Raw genomic sequence first — 23,710 nt, 5'->3', positions numbered from 1 at the left:
TGAGAGGGAGCTTTTGTAAGGGAAGAGGAGCACCTCTGTTTTGGTAGAGTTTAACATCAAAGAATGCAAAGCCATCTAATATTTAATGGATGGCAGAGAGACAGTTGCACATTTTGATAGAGATATCAGAGGAGAGTTCGGGAAAGAAGAAGATTTGGGTGTCGTCCGCGAAGAGTTGGTAAGAGAACCCAAAGGAGAAGATTAGTGCCCGAAGAGCAGAGGTGTAGAGTGTAAAATTCGAGGACCCAAGACAGTGCCTTGTGCAACACCAACAGTTGAGAGGCGGTGTTGCTCCAGGAGACCGAGAATTGGCCAGGTGGAAGTTTGGTTTCAATCCAGGCAAGGGCTTGATCGCGAATCCCAAGATGAAAGAGTATTAAGGAGATCAGAGTGATCAACAGTTGGTAGGGGAGTTTACCTAAAGTCCTACTGGCAGTAAGACCTTAGTAAGCAATCCCTGTGGTTTGTAGATCCCCCAACTCTTAGTATGTCTGTACTAGCTCAGGACCTTGGAAGTGTGGCAGAGCAGTCAGGTTTATCTTAAGAGGAAGATGTGAGCTGTAGGCAAGTACACCGAATCTTAGCTAGACAGGCACAAAAAAGAAGCACTTTCACATATATTTATATAAAAGAAATAGATGTATTACATTTACACAAAAATCACTTTAAATACTTCAGACGTTTATGGTAGAACACATAGGAATACTAGATAATACACTTCAAAGGGCACTTTCACTTTTGTGTTTGCTTGCGGTTACATTTGTTGCAGCGTTAGAAAAGGAAAAGGCAAGGTTATTGAATTATCAGTAATTGCGCACTCATGCAGTTTTCAACACATCATACGGAAATGCATTTACTCTGCAAACACATATTGAAAAGTGACTTGATGGGAGGAAAATAAGTGATTAGTGCAAAATGAGCTTAGGTCAAGGTTCTAGAGCTGGTTTCTTCGCCTGGCAAGTCTTAAGTCCAACACCGCAACCCTAGTTAAATACAGTTTGGAGAGGACTTTAAGTCTTGACAAATAGCGAATTATGAAGAGTTCCCGAGGATTTCTTTCAGTGTCTAAAGTTATTGAAGCAGCAAATTAGCAACTAACAAAGGAGATCTAAAAACTGACTTGAGAAGGGGCACAAGCAGCAGCTTGGGTCAGAGCTAAGAGGAGTTGCCCTGGACACCTATGTGCACTCCAACACTCTGGCGTGACTACCTTTTTTGACACAGTACTTTTGGTTTGAAGAAAGTGTTTGTGTTGGCTTCGCTGCAATGTGGCAGCTCTGGACCCCACCTACAGATTCCTTGGTCTGGTGACGAAAGATAGGACAATGGCTGGTGTCTCTCAGCAGCAGTCTTGAGGGAGGACTTGTAGCACGACTTTCAGCAACTTCTTGGTTCACTCTGGGGTTATGGCACCTTTTCAGCAGCACCAACAAAGGACACGGATCGCCAGGGCAATCTTTGCTTCCTCTAGTAGTTGGATCGGTTCTCTGGAGTGTCCTTACGGTTTCAGCAAAAATGTGCATAGTTTATTATTATTATTATTCTGCCTTTCAACGACGATGCACTCGAAATGGGCAGCAGGTCTCGTGGTATTCGGGTTCCGCAGCTCTGGAAGCTCCTAGGACCTCGGGAGATGGCTCGTTTCAAAGCTTGTCTTTGGTACTGGTTGTTCCCACCAGCCAGAGGGAAGGAGTTATCCTCTTCGGAGCACCTCTGTCGCATAGAAAACGGGGTCAGGACAGCAGTGATCGCTTCATGGTCATGCAAAGGGGTCTGCAGGCGTCGATGGTTGTCTTCTTGGAACTTATTTTTGTTTCCTGTTGTCTACTTCTTGCTTTACACTCCAGAAGCCTCACCTTTTATACAGTTCCAGCACACACTCCTTTGCATCCTCTCTCAGCAATCAGGACAGTCAGACACCCTATGGGAGCTGGACCTATTCAGGCACTCTGGAAGACAAAGGACCGGTGTGGAAGACTCCCCCTAGCCCCCACTTGCTGCCTACCCAGAGACTGGAGCCTAGGCAGGGATACCTACTGGTTCCCGCCATAGGCAAAAATAAAACAAACAAAAAGACTCACACACACTCTCTCCCAGAATGGTAGAAGAACGGCCAACAAATAACAACCATGCGAGTAATGGCGAAAAAAGAAGGGAGGGCCCCAGGTTGGTACTTGGGTGCCCCTATTATGCACTATCGGGGCTATGGACATAGCCTGTGGTATAAAAGAAATACACAATAGTTGGTAGAACACATCCACTGTCACCAGCCATAACTAGGTGATTGCCTATAGGACTAAAAAGTCACAGGAGCAGAGAGAAGGGGGATACTAAGCATCCCTTTGGCACACCACTGAAGGTGGCGTGTGCCAATCTCTCAGACCATAGAGTTTTGGGAGAGATACTAAGTATCTCTCTATCCTTAAGAACTGAAGTTACTTGAGGATATAGAAAAAGAATCTTAAAGGAGGACCCTAAGGGTCTCCAGCAACACTGCCCATAAGGCGCTGTGTGCTGCGGTAGTAAAACACAGATGCCTTTAAGAGCTATGGAGCAGGCAGACTCCATAGTATAGGTAGAATACAAAGACTACAGTTCCAAAAGACAGAGCCCAGAAGAATGAATGAGTGGAAAAAGGCTCCACTCATTCAGGGTTGGAAGAAAAAGGTCCAGAAGTCCAGCAAAAAGTACTGTGGGGTCATACTGGGAGAGGGGATGAAGCACAGAAATTGATAAATCTCCCTAACAGTGTCAAAGGCAGCAGAGATGTCGTGGAGAATCAGGACAGTGGATAGGTTGGAATGCTTAGCAGAAGCAATGAAGTTGGACACATTCATTAGAGCACTTTTCGTGGAATGACAGAAGCTAAACCCTGCTTGTAGGGGGTCGCGAAGCTTGTGGATGTCTATGAAAATGTTAAGACAGTTGAACACAACCATTTCGAGCATGGTAGTGCGGAAGGAGAGACACGGGGCGAAAGTTAACCAGTAGGCTCGGGTCAGCCCCTTGCATTTTTAGGAGAGAGATGACTGTGGCGGTTTTGAAAAAAGAGGGAAAGCAAGCAGAGTCGAAGTACAGGTTGAAGAGTTCAGAACATCTCTGCTGGTTACTCACAATTAATTTCCAATTGTGGTTAAATTTTGCCCAAAGATTTTATATGTTACTATTGGGATTGTCAGTGAACTGGGTCCTTTATAGGCCCAGTATTGTATTTATCTCTTTATTACTTACCCGAATGAGGTGTTCGAACTCTTCTTACTACCCCTTGTGAAAGCCAGAACAGTGCATAATAGTGCCCTGTTACGGTCTGTCTTTTTCCACCAATGTTTGGAGAGAGTAGGGCTTATTTTAACCCATTACCATTTTTCCTATGCATACTGCATTGTCTTGCTTAAATCAAATGAAAAGACCAGAGACCCATCTCCAATCTCAAGATTCACTCCATTTTAACAAATCCGAATACCAATGTTACACTTGATTTAACTGTCTGCGGAGGATAGCTCAGGGGCCAACGGGGCCGCCTTGGAAGCAAGATGACGCGGAGCAACACAGGTTCAATGCGCGTTATAAATAACCAATTAGAATTATTATAATTATAACAAGTTTCTTTGTCTTATCAGTTTACCTCTTTCAAAGTTGTATTCTTCAATTACACTTCCATTCTTTCACATTGGCCAACATATGATGCATAAAACACAAGATTGCTTTTCAGGCTCGATCCCCATCTTCAGGAGTACATCACATCATGCATTCTGTAACTACATTCTCTTTCTTCAGTTCCTAAACCCACCATTAGCTGAAACCACATTTAGATGATATATCGTTTATCTTGCTCACCTTCACTATTTAATTGAAAATTGTTTTGCCCTATGCAATAAATACATTGTATGTATATTTTACAGTGTATAATGCCTGTTGTACTGTGTGGTGTGTTTGTGTATGGGCCGAATTATACTTTGATACCAGCCCATCCTCTCCTAATAGTAAACCCAGCCTGCTCTGTCGCACTAAGTTTTGGACAATCTTGATGGACACCCTGTTCAGACACTAGTGCTTTGGTATTTTGAACCCCTTACCAGAGGGTTTCGGACAACCTCTCCACCTCCAATATCGGTGACGGGATGTCTGGATATTCTCTGGACTCCACATCCGTGCGTTTACCAAGAGCCCAGGAAATTTTTAATGTGGCACCAGTACAGATTGGTACTCCAAAAAGGAGTCTCTAGTTGTGAAATCCAGTAGCCAGGCAACTGCGCTTTGTTACCTTTTGTGTGACTAGGCGAGAGCAGGAATGCCCACATGTAGGGTCCTTTTCTGATCGGAGCCCTGGGCAAGCGCTCACAAACGACTGCCTGTGTGACTGAGGAGGATCACTGCCTGTGATTCCCTCTAGAATCCACATTCCTTGCATTTTCCCAGGAGAATGCCCGTGAACATTGGCGTGTGTTAGCCAGTATGGATTAGCTGGCTGCCAAATGTTTGAACGGCACAACCTGTAGCCTCCGATTTGGCATAAAAGCAGACCCACCACAGCAGGAACTTTGTCAACTACTGGGACTTTCGCCTGAAGCATCCAGAGAGACTGACTTGAGGACCATGACTGAAGTTCTGCAGAGTCATCTTTTCGACTCCAAGTCTCCAGATGGTAAAGCTCTGCCACTCTGATGGCCATAAGGAACTGCGTTTTTTGTGCACTGTTCACTTGATGTGGTGGGGACAGCTGAGCCTGTTGGACTGAAGGCGTTTGCGTCTCCAACTCGTGTGGCTCACCAACGCTGTTCAACATCCCTGGCATTGAGCATTGCCAAGGCTATTGCTACTGTACCAACAATACTTGGTACAATAGAGTCATCTGATGCCCAATGATTACTGGTGGTCACACCGTATGCACTGGTAGTACCTATAGGTTCCTATATGGTCAAAGCTCACAAACTGAGGAAGCCACATTCTACCCGCCCCAACACACCCCTCAGCCACATGCATTGCAGCCAGTATAAAAACATTGTCATCTACAACCAAAGCACAGCAGTTGAGGGTTAAATCAGTCGCATTTCAAACTGCCCGCCAGCTTTTCAACTGCATAACCTGAAGACAACTTCTAATGGAAAATGGCATGAGTTTTGCACAGGCACGGAATACAAATTCCTGTGGCATGTGTGACCGGGTCGGCACAGGTAGACCATCGTGAAACGGTGCAAGCACCGAGCACACAGTTAACAGTGACATATGGTAGTCCACTTGGTGGTATTGTAAATAAAAATGTAAATAAACTTAAAAACCCAATTTGAATTTTTTTTTGCAAATTATCTTAAATGATAACATTGTTGCCAGACAAACGCCCTACACCTAAGAAAAGAAGCATTGGCAAGGTCAAGAGTTTGTGTAGGTATAGGAAAGGCACTTGACAGTCACTGCTCTCGTGGTATTAACTGGCCATTGATGGTAGCAGGTGCAAAATGTTGCGAGGACCTGGGCATCTAATAGCAGCCCCTGATAATGCCTCATACTTATACAGAAGCCCAAACTGTTGGCTATGCCAATGCTTGTTATTAACAGAACTTCAGTGAAGGATATGCCGAGTGCTTATAAAATCGAGTGGCTGAAGGCAGACCTGGTTAAGACATTTTATTGCACCAGCAGCATGTTTACAGCTCCAATGAAGTAATTAACTCTCAGAAGACAGCTTTGAAAAACACTGGCAGGTACGTCAAGTGCAAACTTTGATGGTAAGGCATGATTAAAGAGGACTCAAAGATTTCTCATGAGGAGGTGTTTATGGCGGGGAAGGGCAGGAACTGGGTGCGAATGGCCACAGGGATTAGTATAACCATGGCAGTCAAAAAGAGGACAAATAGCCAAACGCCACCTAAGGCTTTGTGTCCCTCCTCATATGCCATTTCCCCCTATCTGTATGCAATAGTTTTGGCTTATAGGCGGCTCTAAAACTCCACCTAATATCCCAAACTAAATTTTTTTTTAAATAAACGGAGGAAAAGAAATCAATGGGAAAATACCACACAATTTCAAAAAAGGAAAGGATGCGATTAGCCCATCCCCCAACTATTTGTTAGCAGAGTAATTGGAACTGGTGGTTGTGGCAATGGGATTGGTTAAGAGGGGACACACATGTGCCAAAAGAATATACATGTATTGAGGCTTCTAAATTAAATGGTTGCAGATTTGCAATATCTTTAGAGCATTTTTTCTGCCTGACATGCTGCAGGAGAGGTTTCACAACAAGTTGGGCAGTAGGGCATCTGTCTAGACCTATGAGTATCATTCATACAACGTACAATCAGTAGTCCAAGTAGACCACTGTCAGACAATGTGGCTGGTGATGGCAAAGCAACACTATGCAGTTATGATAATGCTTGCTGCATTTTCACATACCTTTTCAGTAGAACCCGACACAATGACTGTGCCCATCTGATTCATCGCAAGGCTGTAAATGGAATCTTTGTTCCCACTTAGGGAGGAAGCTATTGCACAAACACAAAAATAATTAATGTTACAGACATCAGACTGGGTACATTTCAAGTAATCTGCAGCAGCCACTAGATCAAACTAGGTACATTTCAACAGATAAGCACTATTCATTTCTTCATACAACTAGGTAGATTCACATCAACGTGTTAGCATGCACTACGGCAAATACAACTATCACCAGTATGAGTAGTCATTTAACCCTTTAATTGCTCAAGGTTTTCCTCACCCCAAAAGCATCTACTGCTTGGACATTTTGCATGTGGACATTCAAAGCGAAATATTTTCACTCTGCAAACACCGTCACACATTTTCACCATAAAATGGGGATCTAAAGCGCACCCACGATATGAATACACAACAGTGTTTCAATAATCTACCTTTGCTACACACGTGTAATTGCAGATGAGATCCAACATGTATAGTGCGAAATTCACTTTGATAGTTTCATTTAAAATGCAGTTGCTATGAACAGTACCATTTTTATGTTTTGCTTTTGCATCTAAACTTATTTTTCCTTCACTTTCTACTTTGTCTTAACTCATGTCTAGCTTCCACAAGGCATGCCAAATATACCGCTAGTGGCTCTTGTGCAAGAAAAATTCCTTATCAGACCCTACCTAATTTTACTTGGTCATGTTACGTTAGGTTCCATTGAGATGCAGGGTATTTGTTTAGCCTGGGCTGCTAGGCTATAAATTGCTTTTAAGCACATTCTTTGCAATTACTAGAACTTTTTGCCACATTCTTTTTAGCCAAGTTTAGATTTAGTACTACTTCCTACTGTGAAAAAGGATGCTTTGCGAGTATGTTAGACCAATAGAAAACTTGTAACGCAAAACATCAAGTTCATCACCTTTTTTCCCCTTTTTCTTTTTTTTTCGTTTTAACTATTTAGGGTAACTACAGGAAACCAAACAGGATGGCCCTTTGGACTGGACAAATCCAAAACCTTCTTTCATTCACATTCTGCCGACCTGGTCTCCGGCTTTTTAATTTGCTTGTTACCATAAATGTGTGTGTGCGTCATTGCTAATCACATCCATCTCAAGTTCACTCACTCCATTATCAAACCTTCTAGGGACTGGAATGACTATAGGGTCTGGGTGCCTTCATGGGCTTCATGCAGGTGGGTTCACTGGAATTGGTACGCTTTGTGCACCAATAAATGAATGCAGTTCCAATCGTCAGTGACAGTAAAACAATGATGAATATAATACATAAGTACATGATACACCTATAAGTTAATCTACAGCATTTAGTTCCGGAAAAATAAAAGCGTCTCTCCTCCTGAGGGAGGACAAGGTTGCTACTTTGATTTGCCATCTCTATCATCTGTTGAAAGAAACTAACTTTTAATACACTCTTAGACAATATTATTTCTGCACTCTGCTGTTTCTGCTTGGGGGCTGCAGGTACTGAAACAATTGTCCCTCTTTGCCTGAACAATGGATTGTCTATTGTCTCTGGATACAGTTCCTTTTTCTACGTATGAGGAAATGTCAAAATCGAGTAATAAGTTCAGCAAGTCTCTTTACTGTGCATGTTCAAAGTACACGAGTTCCCAGTCGGTGCCTCTCATTTGCATAATTCCAGACGACATGTCGTGTCTTTATCAGTATAACAAGAGTGAAGTCTCTGGCAGTACCTTCTCGATCTGTCCCTCGGCGGAAAGTTTAAAATCTTCTCAGATAGTTCTGTTGATGGTTAGAAAGTTCGACTTGCATCACGATACCATTCAGAGCATGCTCATCTGCGTAGAATTGGCTGGGTCTCTGATGAATGCGAGGACGTCAATATCAGCGGGTCTCCCCACAAGTTCTGGGAAATCCTTAATTAGACCGGAAAAAAAATTGCTTGCCAGTCTGCCATCTTCTGGTGACAGGGACATTTGTCCTGCCCTTGCTGAAGTTTGGAACGGTTTGGCCCTCACTCACTGTGAGCAGTTTCGGCAATTTCAGTGTGTGTGGAGAGCAACTTGGATGATAATTCCGTTCAGGATTAAACTTAAACGTACTGTGTTTGCTGAATCTCGAAGAAATGTCAAAACGTCCGTGGTTCTCCCGACAAAATCTGGACAGTCTTCAATTAAGCGAAAGAACAGTACGTTGATAAGCCCATTCGCTTCTTCCTCTGCTTGGGACGTTTGGTTTTTCCTCGCTGTACTCCAGAAGCAGGAGGAACTGCTCAGCAATCACAGTGAGCAGCCTCCTTATTGTCTTTTCGTTTTCAGGATCTTGAAGAAATTCAGTGATGCTGGTGAGCCTCCCCATCAATGACGGGAATTATCTCAGTACCATCTCGAAATAGATCAAAATGTCCTTAGTGATGTCACTACTGAGGGACACCATAAGAATCTGAATACTGTATTTTCTTCCAATTGTGTCCTCGATCAAAATTTGGCATCTCCTTTTCTTATCAAGGCTTCAGTGTGCCTCAGTCCAAAGTTCAAAGTCAACAGACTATGTTGTGGCTTATACGTGCACTTTTCTTCTTTACCCTGCAACTAGGATGCACAGATTGTCAGTTTTTATGTCCTTATCCCCTTTTTTTCCTAAGTAATATGAAATTAAAACCAGGTCGATCTCCAAATGAACCGGAGCATTTGGACAGCTTGAAGAGAGCATTAAACAATGCTTAAGAAGCTGTTTTTTGGCCACCTGGAGCTTTTCCAAGTTTGAATACCCCCAAATATCTGCCCCGTAAAGCGCAGCTGCTTTCGCCTTTGCTCTATACAATTTGAGTGCTGGAGTTATTGCACCAGTTCAACAGCTGAAAAAAAAAATAACATTGATTGTCCAACTATAATTAGCAAAGTTAGTGCAAGATTTGGCCACTTGCTCCGTCCAATAACCATTGTCCACAAAGTGAGTGCCCAAAAAACTGTTTGCAGAGGCCTACTCTAAAGGACCCAATGTCCTTGTAGGGAACTCTACACTAAAAGATGGTGTGTCTCTAGGATTGAGCACCAAGCTTGTTTGTTTCATTGGTTGGTTCACCGACAGCCGCGAGGATATAGCACTGAGCATGCACCTGGGTTGCTCTTGGGTTTCTCCTGGTCCAGAAATTGTAATTCAATGGGCTATGTGTAACTTTCCTCGATTCATTTGCGTCAGCATTGTCAACCAAAAAGTTCTTACTACTTTGATGCCAAAGGTGATACCTTAGCAACATACCTTTTGCCCCCCCTAATGAGGTATCACCATTATTTACCAGCAAGTATTTCTTCTCAGTGCCAATGTTTATGTCAGGCAGACATTTTCATTACCCACCAGCCCAAAGTCGCTATACTGAGCTAAAGCATTAGCCCTTCAGAGGCTCTCTATTCTCGCTCTTGCTCCTGCACTGGTCTGGAATAGAGCCCTAGTAAGCTGTACGTTTTCCCTCTGTTCCTTTAGATCCTACTGTTTAGGATGTAGCCGCCAGGAGGCACCTTGCTTATCCTCTCACTCTGGGTCTAGCCTCTGCCAAGATCTTCAGTATAGCCCCAAACATGGGTTTCTCTCTGGGGCTCTGGCTCATCAATAATCGCTGTAGAGTGTCTGTTTCTCCACAGGGAGCAGCTCTCTGGCAGTGCTTTCCCTCTGCATAGTCTACTCAGCACATGTTTGGTATGGGGCCCTAGTGGCTTATCTTTTCAGGCAGATGACCCTCTTTCCATTATCTCCGCTCTGGATTTTCAACTTTAACATGAATGTCTGCACTTTTGCTTCCTATATCCAGATAGACATCAAGCAACACGTCAAAGAACCAACCCCACAACAAGGGCAAGGCACTTGCCCTGGTTTTCACCAACTCCCCAGCCATAGCAGGTCTCTCCCCTACATTCGGAATGGCCAGACCATCCTGGTCCACCACACACCTTTACCCTCATCAAGGTAAACCAACCAAGACCCTATTGCTTTTTCAAGAACTTCCCAATGGATAAACTGGATGGAAACCTCAATACCTTGGCCCCTCATTGGGAAATACCAATGCCAGCTCGGCAAACTAAACAACACTCTGAGAACACCAACACCTAGGCATCACTGAACCTGTACTCAAGTAACAGAAGCGCTCAGCACTTTGGAAAAAAACTTATCAAGAACATCAGCTCCATCCGAAGAAAACAAAAATTCTGGAGACAATCCCTTGAACTAGAAGTCCTCATTAACCTGAGAAACGTGGATCAGCATGCAGGACACTCATCACCACCCCAAAGCAAAGCATTACACAACAATCATCATGAAAGCCTTCAACATGAGCAGAGTGCTCTTTCAAGCGTTTAATCAATGTATGAACCCACTGCCAGACCCTGAAATACCAAAATGCACTGGCAAATGCATTGCCTTCAACACTTCTCTTCAATGACAAGTAGACAATCTTAGGCAACAATGACAGGTCCACAACAATCAAAAACAGCCCCACATACCAACCCTCAACATATCTAGATGCTTCAAATTCGAGACAATTACTCCAGGACCCCCGACCAACACTTTTGCAGCCTTCAAACCCACTAACTACAAAGAGGACATTCTGCCCTCCTTTACTGTGAAGGTCAAAGGTAAAGAACTCACAACTTCATCAACACATCCCCTCATACAAGGCACCTCTCCAGATTTAATGAAAACAGAACAGATACTCTCCTCCTGCCAAAGAAACCAACACTCGAGCCAGATTGCCTAGCCAACTATTGGGCCATCACACACCGACTTTTCCTCTGCAAAGTGATTGAGAATGGTCATTATCCAGTTGCATGAAAGTACCAATCAGTCCAATCCAATACAGGACTACCAATCCAGCTTCTGACCAAAATGCAGCAGAGACCACTACATACAGTTATCAATGATACTCTATACATCCTTGACAAAGAGGATCCCTTCCTACTCATCCTCCTTGATCTACCTGCTGATTTTGATACCTTGGACCATGAAGCCCTCTTCGACTTTCTCAACACTTGCATGGAACAGTCCTGCAGCGATTTTGCTTGTACATCTCCTACAGAGACCAGCTCGACCAGATTGGCCAAGACAGATTTCAGCATCACGCAGTTCCACAAGGCTACATGCCGTGTCCAGCCATCTTTAACTTCTACATGGAACCTCTGTTTCTTGCCAACACCAACGTCAAGGAACACCAATATGCAGATTACATTCAGTTTTATCTAAAGATCAATTGCATCAATTAAATCTGTGCCTGAACATCAAGTGCTAAGCTGAAGCTCAGGCCTACGTAGAGCAAACCCACCAATCATACCCATGTACAGAGTGGGAGAACTTGCACAAAGCTTGACTGATTCATGCCTCGACGCTGTGTCATGAGCACTGCTCCCGAGAAGCCAAGTCAAGCCCAGCATCCCCGGAAGCAGGCTCACGACCCTCGTCCCCGGCTCCAGCAAACCCCTATTGGGGCCTTTTGGACCATGTCCTGGCGCCTCTGGCGCCAGGCTCATAAGGAACCTCAGTCCCGGCGCCAGGGGCGCCCGGGCTCATAATTCTTGCAAAGGTGCTTGGGTGGACCTACCTGTAGCAGACCATGCTGCATACTCACCTTTGCAAATGCTGGCAGGATGAAGTCCCCAGCCTTCTGCTGGGAGGAACTATTCCCTGAACTGGGACTACTTTCTTACCTGGGTGGGGCTGGTGCCACTCCTTAGCTCTGGAACACAGGAACTCTTTTACCTGGGCGAGGCTGAGGAAGAAGACACCCAATCACTCCAACACTATTTAAACCACACCCGATTGGGAAAACGTGCTTCGCGTTATTCTGCATCTGCAGCAGGACGCTCACTGAGTCAGCTCCAGCATTCCAGTGACATCTCCAGCTTCAGCTCAGCAACCTGTGAAAGAAAAACACGAGAACTATACTTACCATCCAGGAATCCAGACACCGGCAGAACCTGCAAGCAAAAGAAACATAAGGTTAGCAAGTTGCAACACGTTCGCAGCCGCGCTCGCTTACCTGATCCATCTGTGCTTTCACGGATTCTTCGCGGCCTTCTCTTCAGCAGCCTAACGGCACCTTTAAAGACAAAGAACATTGTTAAGTAGGAATCGGGTGAAGGCGGCCGCATTTACTTTTCTTACCTGCTTTTGTGCGCGTATTACGATCTCTTCAACCGCAGCAGCCCGGTTCATGAAAACAAGAAAAGACATTATTTAAGTGCCATTAAAGACTGCAAGAAAGCATCTGCGACTGGGAAAACGCCCGCAAGGTCCCGACACCTGCAAATAAGAAAAGAACATTGTTAGAGGTGCTATAATAAGGTCACAGATCATTATACTCACGTACTTCGCACATGCAACGGCAACGGACGAACGCCCGCAACATCTCAAGACCTGAAAACAGAAAACAAGGGAAATTATTGAGGTGTCATTGAAATTCCCATACCTACGTACAACCGCACGTGTTGCCCTCTCAGTGACCACGCCCTCAGCATCCAGGCACCTGAAAAAGACAATGCAAAGACTTCATTAAAGGTGCCCATCTCTTCAAGACTACAAACTCTTTATACCTACTGGCATCCGCTCATGCAGTAACGGCGGCATCACCTTTTGGCATCTCAGCACCTGTGCCACTTCTAAGGCCACAAAAGACTTTGAGGACCTCCAGTGACGTAACTGGAACCCACGCACCCCTGCATAAGTCGCAGGATGGAGAGCCCAGCATTTATACGCCTAAGGTGAGAGCTCACCAGGACATTGGACTTTCAGAGAGTTGGCGATTAGTGAGGAGGAAGTCCAGCCAAACTGTCATTAACCCTTTTTTCTTCCGCCTGCAGAAACCTTACCCTGCAAGCCAGACGGTCAATAAGAGGAAGCCCAGTCCAGAGAGTCATCCGAGCTCTACGCTTCTCAATTGAAGAGACTATAACAGTTCAGCCGGGACCAGCGCCTCCGTGGGAATCAGGTGAGCGTTACACGCTGTACCAATACAAAATCTCTTGCTTTTACTAAATCGACTGTAACCTCTCATGCAAAACACAAATTGCCAAGAAGGCCCAAGCCGCATGTTATCAGCTAGCACTCCTCCGCATAGTCAAGCCTTTCAACACTGCGTTTCAAAAGCCCTGGTCATCTCCAGTCTGAACATGTAGCAATGCCCTATGTGCAGGATTCTCAGAGGTCACCTTGACCCCTCTGAAAGCTGTTCCGCTTGCTAGAGCATGCCTCATCACAGGATTTAGGAAATTCAAACACATCACTGCGATCCTAAAGGAGCTGCACTGGCCACTCCTTCAAGCATGCATCAAGTTCAAGACTGCCTACATTGCCTTCAAAGCAGTCACCACCAAGACGTCACCCTACTTGCCCGAAAAAACTCACCGTCCCTGGAGGCCAGCACACCAATAGAAGCGACAACAACGCCACGACTTTTCATGCTATGCAACCGGTCTCTGATAACAAATTCAGATAATACTTCATCCTACACTGAAGACCCTACACTTCAAAGAACATCTCACCAATCATTGATTGCTCCACTCAAATCCAACTCCACCGATGGAGTCGCCATCTTCCCTGGATTTCTCTTACTATTGCAGCTCCTCTGCTACCCCTGGTACCGGGGGTGTCCTCCTTGTACTGCACTATGTTGATTCCAGCTAGGTTTGCTCTTTATACATTCCAGAGACTAAGGAAGGAACCAGTTGCATGCTGCCAGGGCCAGCTGCTGCTGTGCATTAAGCGGATTGGGAGTAAGGCTTAGTAGTTCAGAACTCCAGTGGTAGAGCTTTTTAAAAAGCAAGTGACCATTCTGAATTAATGCTATGCACTTTGGGTGTTCTTTTGGTGAACTGCCGTTTCCTCCCTCCTCCTAGATGCCGGCCTCCTTTGCAGGTAAAGGGGGTTAAGCCTGGGACATTCTGGGGCCAGCTTTCTTCCCTTTTCCTTAGTAGTTTTGAGTTGGCATGTTTGTTTTAGGGCCAGATACGTTCTTTTAAGTTTATTTCACGAATGGAATGAAAGCCCCTTAAACTTACAGAAAAAACCTTTATACCCAAAATGTACATATAGAGTATAAAATATAAATGAAGCTCAGAAAAGTTAGTTGATACATTATCAAGTGCTCGGAGGATTTTGAAAAGCATTCTTTAAGAATACGAAGTGTATATTAACACCAGATGTAAAACAATCATAGAAAATGGACAAGTAAAAAAGAAATCACAGCAAGATCTTACTGCAGATTAAACTACAAAAAAAATATATAGATTCCTAGCAATATTGTTCTACCTTTAGGATACATGTCGACCCTGCTAAAAAAATAAATAAATAAATAAAAATCACTGAAATATAACAAAATACGAATAAGCTAGGTTTAAAAACGTCTGCCCCTAATATCAAGTCAAATACAAATAACTTGACATTTCAGACAGCTGATTTACAAAACACGAAAGAATTCCTTAACAACCTAATGCCCACAGATCTTTTCCTGACCGTATCATACATATAAAAAGGAAATAATAATTTCCGCGTTTTGCAAGAGTGGTTGCTGAGTGGGCTGTCTTGCTGTCTCCCACGCTGTTCCAGTGTCAAGAGCGAACTCACTTTGGATTGGATTTTGGACTTTGCTGAAACCGTTACTTGTGTAACCAGTTCCTGTCATTGAGGATTTTTGGGCCACTTGTCAGCTTCCTGCCGGCCCCTTTCCCAGCAACCTCCTCATAACCACCATTTCCGCGCATTTACGCACGCGTGTTTTGCAAGAGTGGTTGCGGAGTGGGCTGTCTTGCTGTCTCACGTACGAGCGGACTGCAGCTGCCCGTTTGGATTCTTGTTATTACCTTTTTTTCTTCTTTTTAACCAAACATGACAACAACGGTTAGTAAAAAATGTAAACTAACCTCAGGTATGCCTGCAATTAATCCTGGGCAGCTATTTAATGTCGAGATGGCGTAGATTAAAATTGGCAGCAAACCTAGCCGAAAGAAACAAAATTCCCAGCGGTCAATGTCTCTCTCGTCTGACTTTCGCTTGTATTATACCCAGGATATGTTATCAGGTAAAGAGAGTGCTTCTCACTCTGGTGTGTGTTTGCTAACTGAGCCCCCGTCAGTGACCGCCCCAAATCAGTCACTGTGCTCCGATGTTGTGCCGGAGCCGGCAAATAATGTGGTGATTGAGATGATTATGAGTGGCAGTGTTGCCCTTTTGCCCGTTTCTGGTGCACTTGTGGAGCCAACTCTGTCAGTTGAAGTGATCGACATGGGGGGGTGGTGGTGTCACGATGGCGGCCGCTGACACGCCCGTGATCTCAAATGCTTCAGTTGAGGTCACGAACAGGACTCTGGTGGCCGTCTGTGCCCTGGAGGGCCCTTTGCCCTGTGGGGAGCCCATGCCCCTGGCTGACATGGGAATGCAGCCCATGTTGGAGCCTATCTGCTGTTCGGTGGCTGCCCAACATCGGTTGCGTGCTGCCCACGATGTGCTTACCATGGCAGGGGAAATTGATGAGGAGGCCATGGACTTTATGACTGCTTCGGCAGGATCCATTTCCCCTTCTGCTGATGTCATGTACATATGGTCAAACACCGGGGATCCGATTCAGCTACAGTGAGATCATTTCTCAGAGATGGACAATCAATTAGCCGAATCTGGGGAAGGAGGGACTCCTATTCAAACCTGTCATAAGATCTCCCCAGACACTGATCAAATGCCTAGCTCTAATTGTATTGAGGAATCTCCCTCATTTATTGCTCCAACTCCCTGACGGACAAGGTTTGAGGAACCCAATCGGGAGTCTGATTTTTTCATAAATAAAAACTGCTTTAAGCGGTTTTCTTTTCCGGAAGCTCCTGCGCTCAATAATACCCATGGCGCCATGAATACTGCGCTATTAGCGCTGGCAAAACTTTATGAAGTTCTTGATGGTAAAGTCAATCACCAAACCTCGTTATTAATACAATGCTGCAGTGGCCTGGCGGCCTTAATAGAATCTCCTGTCACTAGGCAGGTGGCGACTCAGTTTAATGTAGAGGCAGCCCATGTTGGTGTATCGTATCTGCCAATTTAGATGATGCAAGAGTAAGGGGATTGATTATTGATCAAGGCCCTCAGCGACCCGTTTCCCAAGATCCTAAGGATGTTGTATGTAAACAAGTGTGTGCTTTGAGTGATACAGGATGCAAGGAAAGAATGTGTGTTGTCCATCATGATGGTTGCAATCAACCATCGCTGCCGATTGCCGATCCTGTAATCCACGTACCTAATATCATAGATACTGAACAACAAAACATCATTAAAAGTACTGACAAGGACTCAAGATGGCCGCCGATCGGTGAACACTGCGGCTCCCGATCTCCCGGACCTGCGTGAGCTCCCCGGTGCCTGAAGCAGCCGTGCAGCTGCAATCTGCGCTACCCGGCACGTTGAGATAGTGGGGCAGCAGTCGGCGTGCGCCGAGTCCGGTCTGGGTGGTTAGGATTTACTGTGGCGGTGGAGGCTCTGCAGCGGGGCCCGGCTGAGGCTTCCGAGCCCGCACCTACACTAAAGCGGCCCAGCGGATCCCGGAGCTACAGACTCTCGCTCCCTGAGAACCGGGGGGGATGAGGGGGGAGAGGGAGTCCGGCGGAGACACCACACAATCGCCACGGGACATTGCGGCCGGCAACAGCCCCCTGCCTAGTACAGCCACCCGCGCCTGGAGGCGGTGCTCCTCTACCTGACCCCCACCAGCCGGGATTCCGGTGGGGGCATTTCCCGCGGGGCTTTCGTCTGCAGGTCGGGTGGGGGATAGTAGCGGTCCCCCGCCGCTGCCTCCTTACTCGGTTCCCGCTCCTGCCTGGCCCCGTGAGCACTCCCTACCTGATATGGGCACTTGCCGCCATTCCTGAGGGGAGCACCCTGAGTCATCTCCTCCGGCGGGACGGCCGGCAGCAACCGTGCACTGATGCAGTGGAACTATCTGCTTTTTTTAAATTTTATTTAATTTGTTTTTAGGCCCTGGGCTGGGCAACCGGTGCAGGCAGCCAATTCCTATTTGGGCCCCCCGAGGCCTAATGCAGACTACACCAAGACCCTAGAAACGGCCCGCTTCTGGAATCGGTTGTTCTGTTCCGCAAGCATAATTGAAAGGGACAGGTGGGGGAGGAGCCATTGGACAAGCTCATCTGGAACACTCATTATTAACGAACATTTTAGGGGCCCTACCTCCCCCCCTACTTACCTCCACGCAGGCGGGGGCGTTCTCAGCTGGGCTGGGGTCCTTAGACCCGGGTGGCACCATGTCCAGGAATAGAACAAACGACCTGCCCCAGGCCCTTAAATCCGCAAAGAAGACCCAAGATAGCTCCCCAGCCAAACTCTGGGCTAGGGACCCTGTACCAGAGAGTGATCACCGGGAGGGTGACTTGGAGAGCGAGCAGGGAGCGGACCCCGCACAGGATCAATGCGAGAGACCACTCACTTACTCGGCCTTAAAACTGTTCCCCAGTGAAGCAGTGGATAAAATAACAGTCGCTTCTCAGAAGCAGATGGACACACAGAGAGGATTTGGCTGAGGGGATAAGGGAGATCAAGCGGGACATGAATAAAGTGGAAGAAAGGGTGGACACTAATGAGCGGGCTATCCAGGAGTTGACGGAGGATGCTAGGAAAACGAAGAATCTCCTAGAAACCCTAGCGCAGGCCACTCAGAACCTAGAGCTACAGACCGAAGAATTAGAGAATCGCTCAAGAAGAATCAACATCAGAGTCAAGGCCCTGCCGAGTCTGTCCAGCCCCAGGACCTCACCCAAGTTGTAATGACGATTTTCAGGGATCTTTTAGACGTGGGCTCAAACTTGGACCTACAATTCGATAGAGTACACAGAGTGGGCCCGCCTCGACTGGAACCAGGGAGTAAGCGTCGAGATGTATTGGTGGCCTTTCACAGCTTTGCAGCAAAGAACAAGTTACTTTCTTACCTGGTAACGTTCTTTCAATGGGATGGTCCGACGACGTAGTCCATATCTATGACAGGTAATGTCGACAGCTGTGCTGCTTCGGAAAATCAATGGTGTCTGCGTCCTGCGTCGATGACGTCGATGCGCCGTCCCCGAGGACCTCCTCCGACGGCCGACGTCACCCGATGTGATAAGTAGGACGCACGACGCCCATAGCCTCAGTTATAGTTTTTTCCCAGAACGTGTGCCACCAGTTTTCTACCAGTCAGACACACAAGGCCTTGCGAACACAAGCTGCAATCGCAAAAGAAATTCTGCAGCGGGGAAGGCAGGGAGGGAGCGATATGGAATACGTCGTCGGACCATCCCATCGAAAGAACGTTACCAGGTAAGAAAGTAACTTGTTCTTCGAGGGGATTGGGTCCTCCGACGTATTCCATATCTATGACAGACTCCCAAAGCAGTACCAAGCAAGGAGGTGGGAAAGAATTTAGAATACAATTTTAGCATGCCCAATCAAATTGCAGAATAGATAACTGCCTTGCCAAAGGCCAGATCTTGCCCTCTGATGGAATCGAGGGAGTAGTGACGTACAAAAGTATGTACTGAAGCCCAGGTGGCTGCATCACAGATGTGACGAATAGGAACTCCCCTCTGCAGAGCAGTAGACGCAGCCACTCCCCTGGTAGAATGGGCCCGCAAGCCAGCCGGAGGATAATCCAACGAGACAAAGTCTGTTTCGTCACAGCTTGTCCCAAACGCTTTCCAGCGTAACCAATGAAAAGTTGATCGTCCACTCTGACCTGGGACATGCGCGAAATATAAAAGCTCAATGCTCTCCTAGGATCAAGCCTATGGAGCCTCTCCTCTACCTTACTAGGATGTGGAGGAGGATAGAACGCCGGAAGACCAACCTTCTGGCTCAAATGAAAGTCCGAACCACCTTCGGAAGAAAAGAAGGACGAACTCTAAGGACAACCCTGTCCTTATGAAACACAGTGAAGGGTGGCTTAACTGAAAGTGCCTGTAACTCACTCACTCACTCTGCGAGCGGAAGTAAGCACAACCAAAAACACAGTTTTCAGAGTTAACAGCCTCAAAGGGCAAGAATGTAAAGGCTCAAACGGAGCACCCATAAGAAACTTAACAAGGTTCAAATCCCAACCTGGCACCAGAAAAGGTGACGGAGGGAACACATTAGTGAGCCCTTTCAAAAACTGCGAAATTAAAGGAATTTTAAAATAGGAACACTCTTCAGACGAGCGCTTAAATATGGACAGCGCCGCCAGGTAACCTTTAAAATGGTCCCCACTTGCAAGCCCCTGTGGGCCAAAGAAAGCAAAAAAGACAGAACCATGGGAATGTCACATTCAAAAGGACCCACATTCCGAACTCTGCACCAGTCGAAGAACTTTCTCCAATGGCAATGGTACAGAGACTTAGTTGCCGGCCGCCTGGCCGAGAGCAACACCTCCAGCACGTCTTCAGGGAGGTCCCAATCCTTATACCTCAACCTTTCAGAAGCCAAGCGTGAAGATTGAGGGATCTGACCTCTGGATGGAGAACCTGACCCCCCTCCCGTGAGAGCAGATCGTCTCGGTAGGGAAGACGACGTGGATGGCAGTTGGACAAGTCTAGAAGGTCCGGGTACCATGTCCTCCGGGCCCACGCCGGAGCAATGAGGATCATCCGGGAACCGAACCTCCGTAACCTCCGCAGCACTTGCGGAATGACGGGGACTGGAGGAAACGCGTACAGCAGTGGGAAGGACCACTCCACCACAAACGCGTCTCCTAAGGCTCCTTTTGGAGGAAATTCCTGCGAGCAAAACCTTTCGCACTTCCGGTTGACACTGGGGGCGAAGAGATCCACTTGAGGGGTCCCCCAAAGGGCGAAGATCTCCAGGAAAATCTCCTGAGCCAGCTCCCACTCGTGAGAGATCGAGCTCTGTCTGCTCAGAGCGTCCGCTGTCTCGTTGTCTCCGGCCAGATGAACAGCCGAGATCGAAACTTCCTGCTGGATGGCCCAGAATTCGAGCTGCATCGCCTCCCTGCACAGCGGAAGTGACCCTGCCCCCCCCCCCTTTTTGTTGAGTTAGTGCATGGCCACCGTGTTGTCCGTTAGAATCAGGACACTCTTTCCGCACACAGTCGGCAGAAAAGCCTTCAGGGCTAGCCTGACGGCCCTCAGCTCCAACAGATTGATATGGAGTCTGGACTCCGACGGAGACCAACGACCGCTGACTGTCAACTCGTTGGCATGAGCTCCCCATCCCTTGAGGGATGCGTCCGTCACGATCGTCACCTCCGGCCAGGGCAGCCAAAATGGGGCCCCTTTCATCAGATTGCCCTCGACGGCCCACCACAGAAGGTCCCGGCCACCGAGGGCAGCACCTGAACAGGGTCCGACAGCCTGCCGGAGGACTGAGACCACTGGAGCTTCAGTGCCCACTGCAAAGATCTCCTCCGCAGACGAGCCTCTGGCACCAGAAGAATGCAGGATGCCATGAGGCCGAGCAGTCTCAAGAACTCGGACGCTGGGAGATCCTGGGAAAAATGAAACTTGTGCACCATCTGCTGAATGTCAAGAGCCCTCACCTGAGGAGGGAAACACTGCCCCAGGGACGCGTCGAGCACTGCCCCGATGTACTGGAGCCGCTGCGTTGGTGTCAAATGGGACTTCTTTAAATTGAGGGAGAAGCCCAGCCTGTGAAGGGAGTGGCAGGTGACGGACAGATGATCCAGGACTTGCTCGGGAGAGCTCCCCCTGATCAACCAATCGTCCAGGTAGGGGTAGACGTGAATCCCCCTTTCATGAGATGTGCTGCCACCACCACCATGAGCTTGGTGAAAACCCTCGGGGCGGAGGTCAATCCGAACGGCAGGACCGAAACTGAAAGTGCGAATCGCCAACCGCGAACCTCAGGTACTTCTTGTGCTTGGGATGGATCGGCACATGGAAGTAAGCATCCTTGAGGTCGAGAGACACCAACCAGTCCTGAAGTTGAAGGGTCTGGAGGACTTGAGAAAGAGTCACCATCTTAAACTGGTCCTTCCTGAGGAGTTTGTTCAGACCGCGCAAGTCCATGATGGGTCTCAGTCCCCCGTCTTTCTTCGATATCAAAAAATAAGGGGAATACCATCCCTTGTTCCTCTCCGCTACAGGCACCAGTTCTATGGCGCCTTTCTCCAGCAGGGCTTGAATTTCCAGCGCAAGGAGCGGATCCGGACTCTTCAAAGAGAGGCTCCCTGGTGGATTGTCGTGAGGCCTCTGCCGAAAAGGAAGACAGTAGCCGTGGGTTATGATCTCCAGAACCCACACATCCGAAGTAATGGCTTGCCACTCTACAAGATGCTGCGACAGCCTTCCCCCAACCGGCGAACCATGGGACCTGGCCTCATGACTGAGTGGTAGCGGCTGCGGCGTTGCCCGAGGGCAAAGAGGCAACTGCCCGAGCGGCCTTGGCACCTCGAGTACCTTTATTTCCACCTCTGGCACTCTTACGATGGCCTCTTTGACTGCTAGCTCCCCTCGCTTTACTGAAGGACGAGTAATAGCGAAAGGAACCTCCCCTCCATTGCTGTCCCCTAGGACGAAAAGGCGGAGGTTGGTGAACTGCATCGCCCAACGACTTCGCTGCAGCTTTGGAGGTCTGCAACCTCTCAAGGCTCTCGTCAGCCTTGCTGCCAAAAAAGTGTTCACCGTCAAAGGGCATGTTGAGGAGCCGGGACTGCACATCAGGAGCGAACCCAGACTTCCGCAACCACGCAAACTTGCGCATTACGGTGCTCGCCGCCATGGACCGGCTGACACAATCCGCCAAGTGCCAACCTGACTGAACGGCCTCACACATGGCATCCTTGCCATCCTGAACCATAGCAAGGAAGCCATCCCGTTCGTCCCCTTCGGGAATATGTTCAGCCGCTAATGCAACACAGTTCCAGAGAGTGTGTGTGAAACGAGACAAGGCACATATGGAGTTGGCCGCCTGAAGCGCCATACCCCCCGAAGAAAACACTTTCTTCGCCCAGCCGTCAAAACGTTTGTCGTCCCTATCCGGAGGGATGGTAGAATACGACGCCAGGCCATAGCCGTCTGCACCACCAAACTCTCCGGAGTGGGGTGCCTAGACAAGTATCAGGGGTCGCTACTGGCTGGACGGTATTTTCGTGACAGACTTGCCCACTGCCGGGAGACTCTCCGGAGCAGTCCAAGCCGCCGCCACCCTTCTCTGCAGAGCCATATGAAAAGGCAAAACCGGGTCAGTGGGGGGACCGAGATCAAGGATGTCTGTGAGATCATCCTGAACGAACTCCCCTGGGGGAGCTGACCAACCCAAGTACTCGGTGAACCGAGACATAAGGCGCCGATATGAAGAATCGGCATGAGTGCCAGGCTCCGGCCTACAAAACTCCACCTCTGGAGAGGTGTCCAGTCCACTGGCATCATGCAGCGACTGCCGCAGGTCATCAAACTGGCTATGGCCCGAAATAAGTTCATCGGGAACCGTAACCGGAACCAAGCCGCCATCAGAGCCTTCGTCACCCTCTGAAATATACTCTAAGCAGGGAGAGGAAGACCTCTGGGGACCAAAGCAGTGCCTGACCTTAGCCAGAGCCTTTCTAGGGTCAAACCCTGTGCCACGGGGCCCCTCCGACACCACTGCCTCGAAAGGCGTCGAGGGCACCGAATGAGTCGGCGCCGGCGTCGACAGAAAAGGCATAGACGTCGAGCGAATCGGCGTCGACATCAGCTGCAGCGTCGACACAGGCCTCGAAGCCGGAGCTCCAAGCGGGTCTCGACGACCTAGGCGCCGACGACCCCCCTCGGAGGCGGAGCCTCGAGAGAAATCGCCAACGACCTCAGCGCCACAGGCGCCAATGTCTTCTTCGAAGGCGGCACAGGATCACGCGGTCTCGAGCGCGTCGAGGACCGGGACCTGGAACGGGCATGGCGAGAACGGCTACCCTTGTCTGAGCGGGACCTCTCCCGTGAGCCGTGCCGACCACCCGAGCCCGAAGGCGTACGAGCTGTGTCTCTCGACCGGTGCCGACCGACCCCACTCAGAGGCGCGGACGGACCGGTGCCCTGCGATTCAAGAATCGCTAGCATCTGCTTCCCGAAGGAAGCCCATTCCTCCGGTGTCGCTTGCATGGAGGGATAAGCGACCCACCAACGGGGGGAGTCCTCGGAAGAGGACGGGGAAGGCGATCTATGCCGGCGCTTCCGGGAATGCCTCGCAGAGGCGGAGGAGTGGCGAGACCGACTCCTGGAAGGAGACCCACTGGACTTCCGACGAGGACGCAGAGAGTCGCCCCTCTAGTCATCCGTCGAAAGCCCCGCAGACCTCGACTTCTGGAGCTTAGACAC

At 48.1% G+C, this 23,710-nt stretch overlaps 1 protein-coding gene across 1 annotated transcript in view; it reads right to left on the bottom strand.

The window, feature by feature from the left end:
- The window catches only part of WDR48 (WD repeat domain 48), a 1,182,842-nt gene that overhangs the window by 892,542 nt on the left and 266,590 nt on the right, over window positions 1-23,710 (bottom strand). The window contains exon 6 of the mRNA XM_069647743.1: window positions 6,391-6,479. Within this exon, the coding sequence (XP_069503844.1) occupies window positions 6,391-6,479 (89 nt within the window). The remainder of the gene's footprint in view (window positions 1-6,390; window positions 6,480-23,710) is intronic.

This window comes from Ambystoma mexicanum, chromosome 2q, assembly GCF_040938575.1.
Source record: "Ambystoma mexicanum isolate Mex_15411 chromosome 2q, UKY_AmexF1_1, whole genome shotgun sequence".
Lineage (NCBI taxonomy): Eukaryota > Metazoa > Chordata > Amphibia > Caudata > Ambystomatidae > Ambystoma > Ambystoma mexicanum.
Note: the sequence above shows the minus strand (reverse complement) of the source record. Positions and strands in the feature narration are given on the sequence as shown.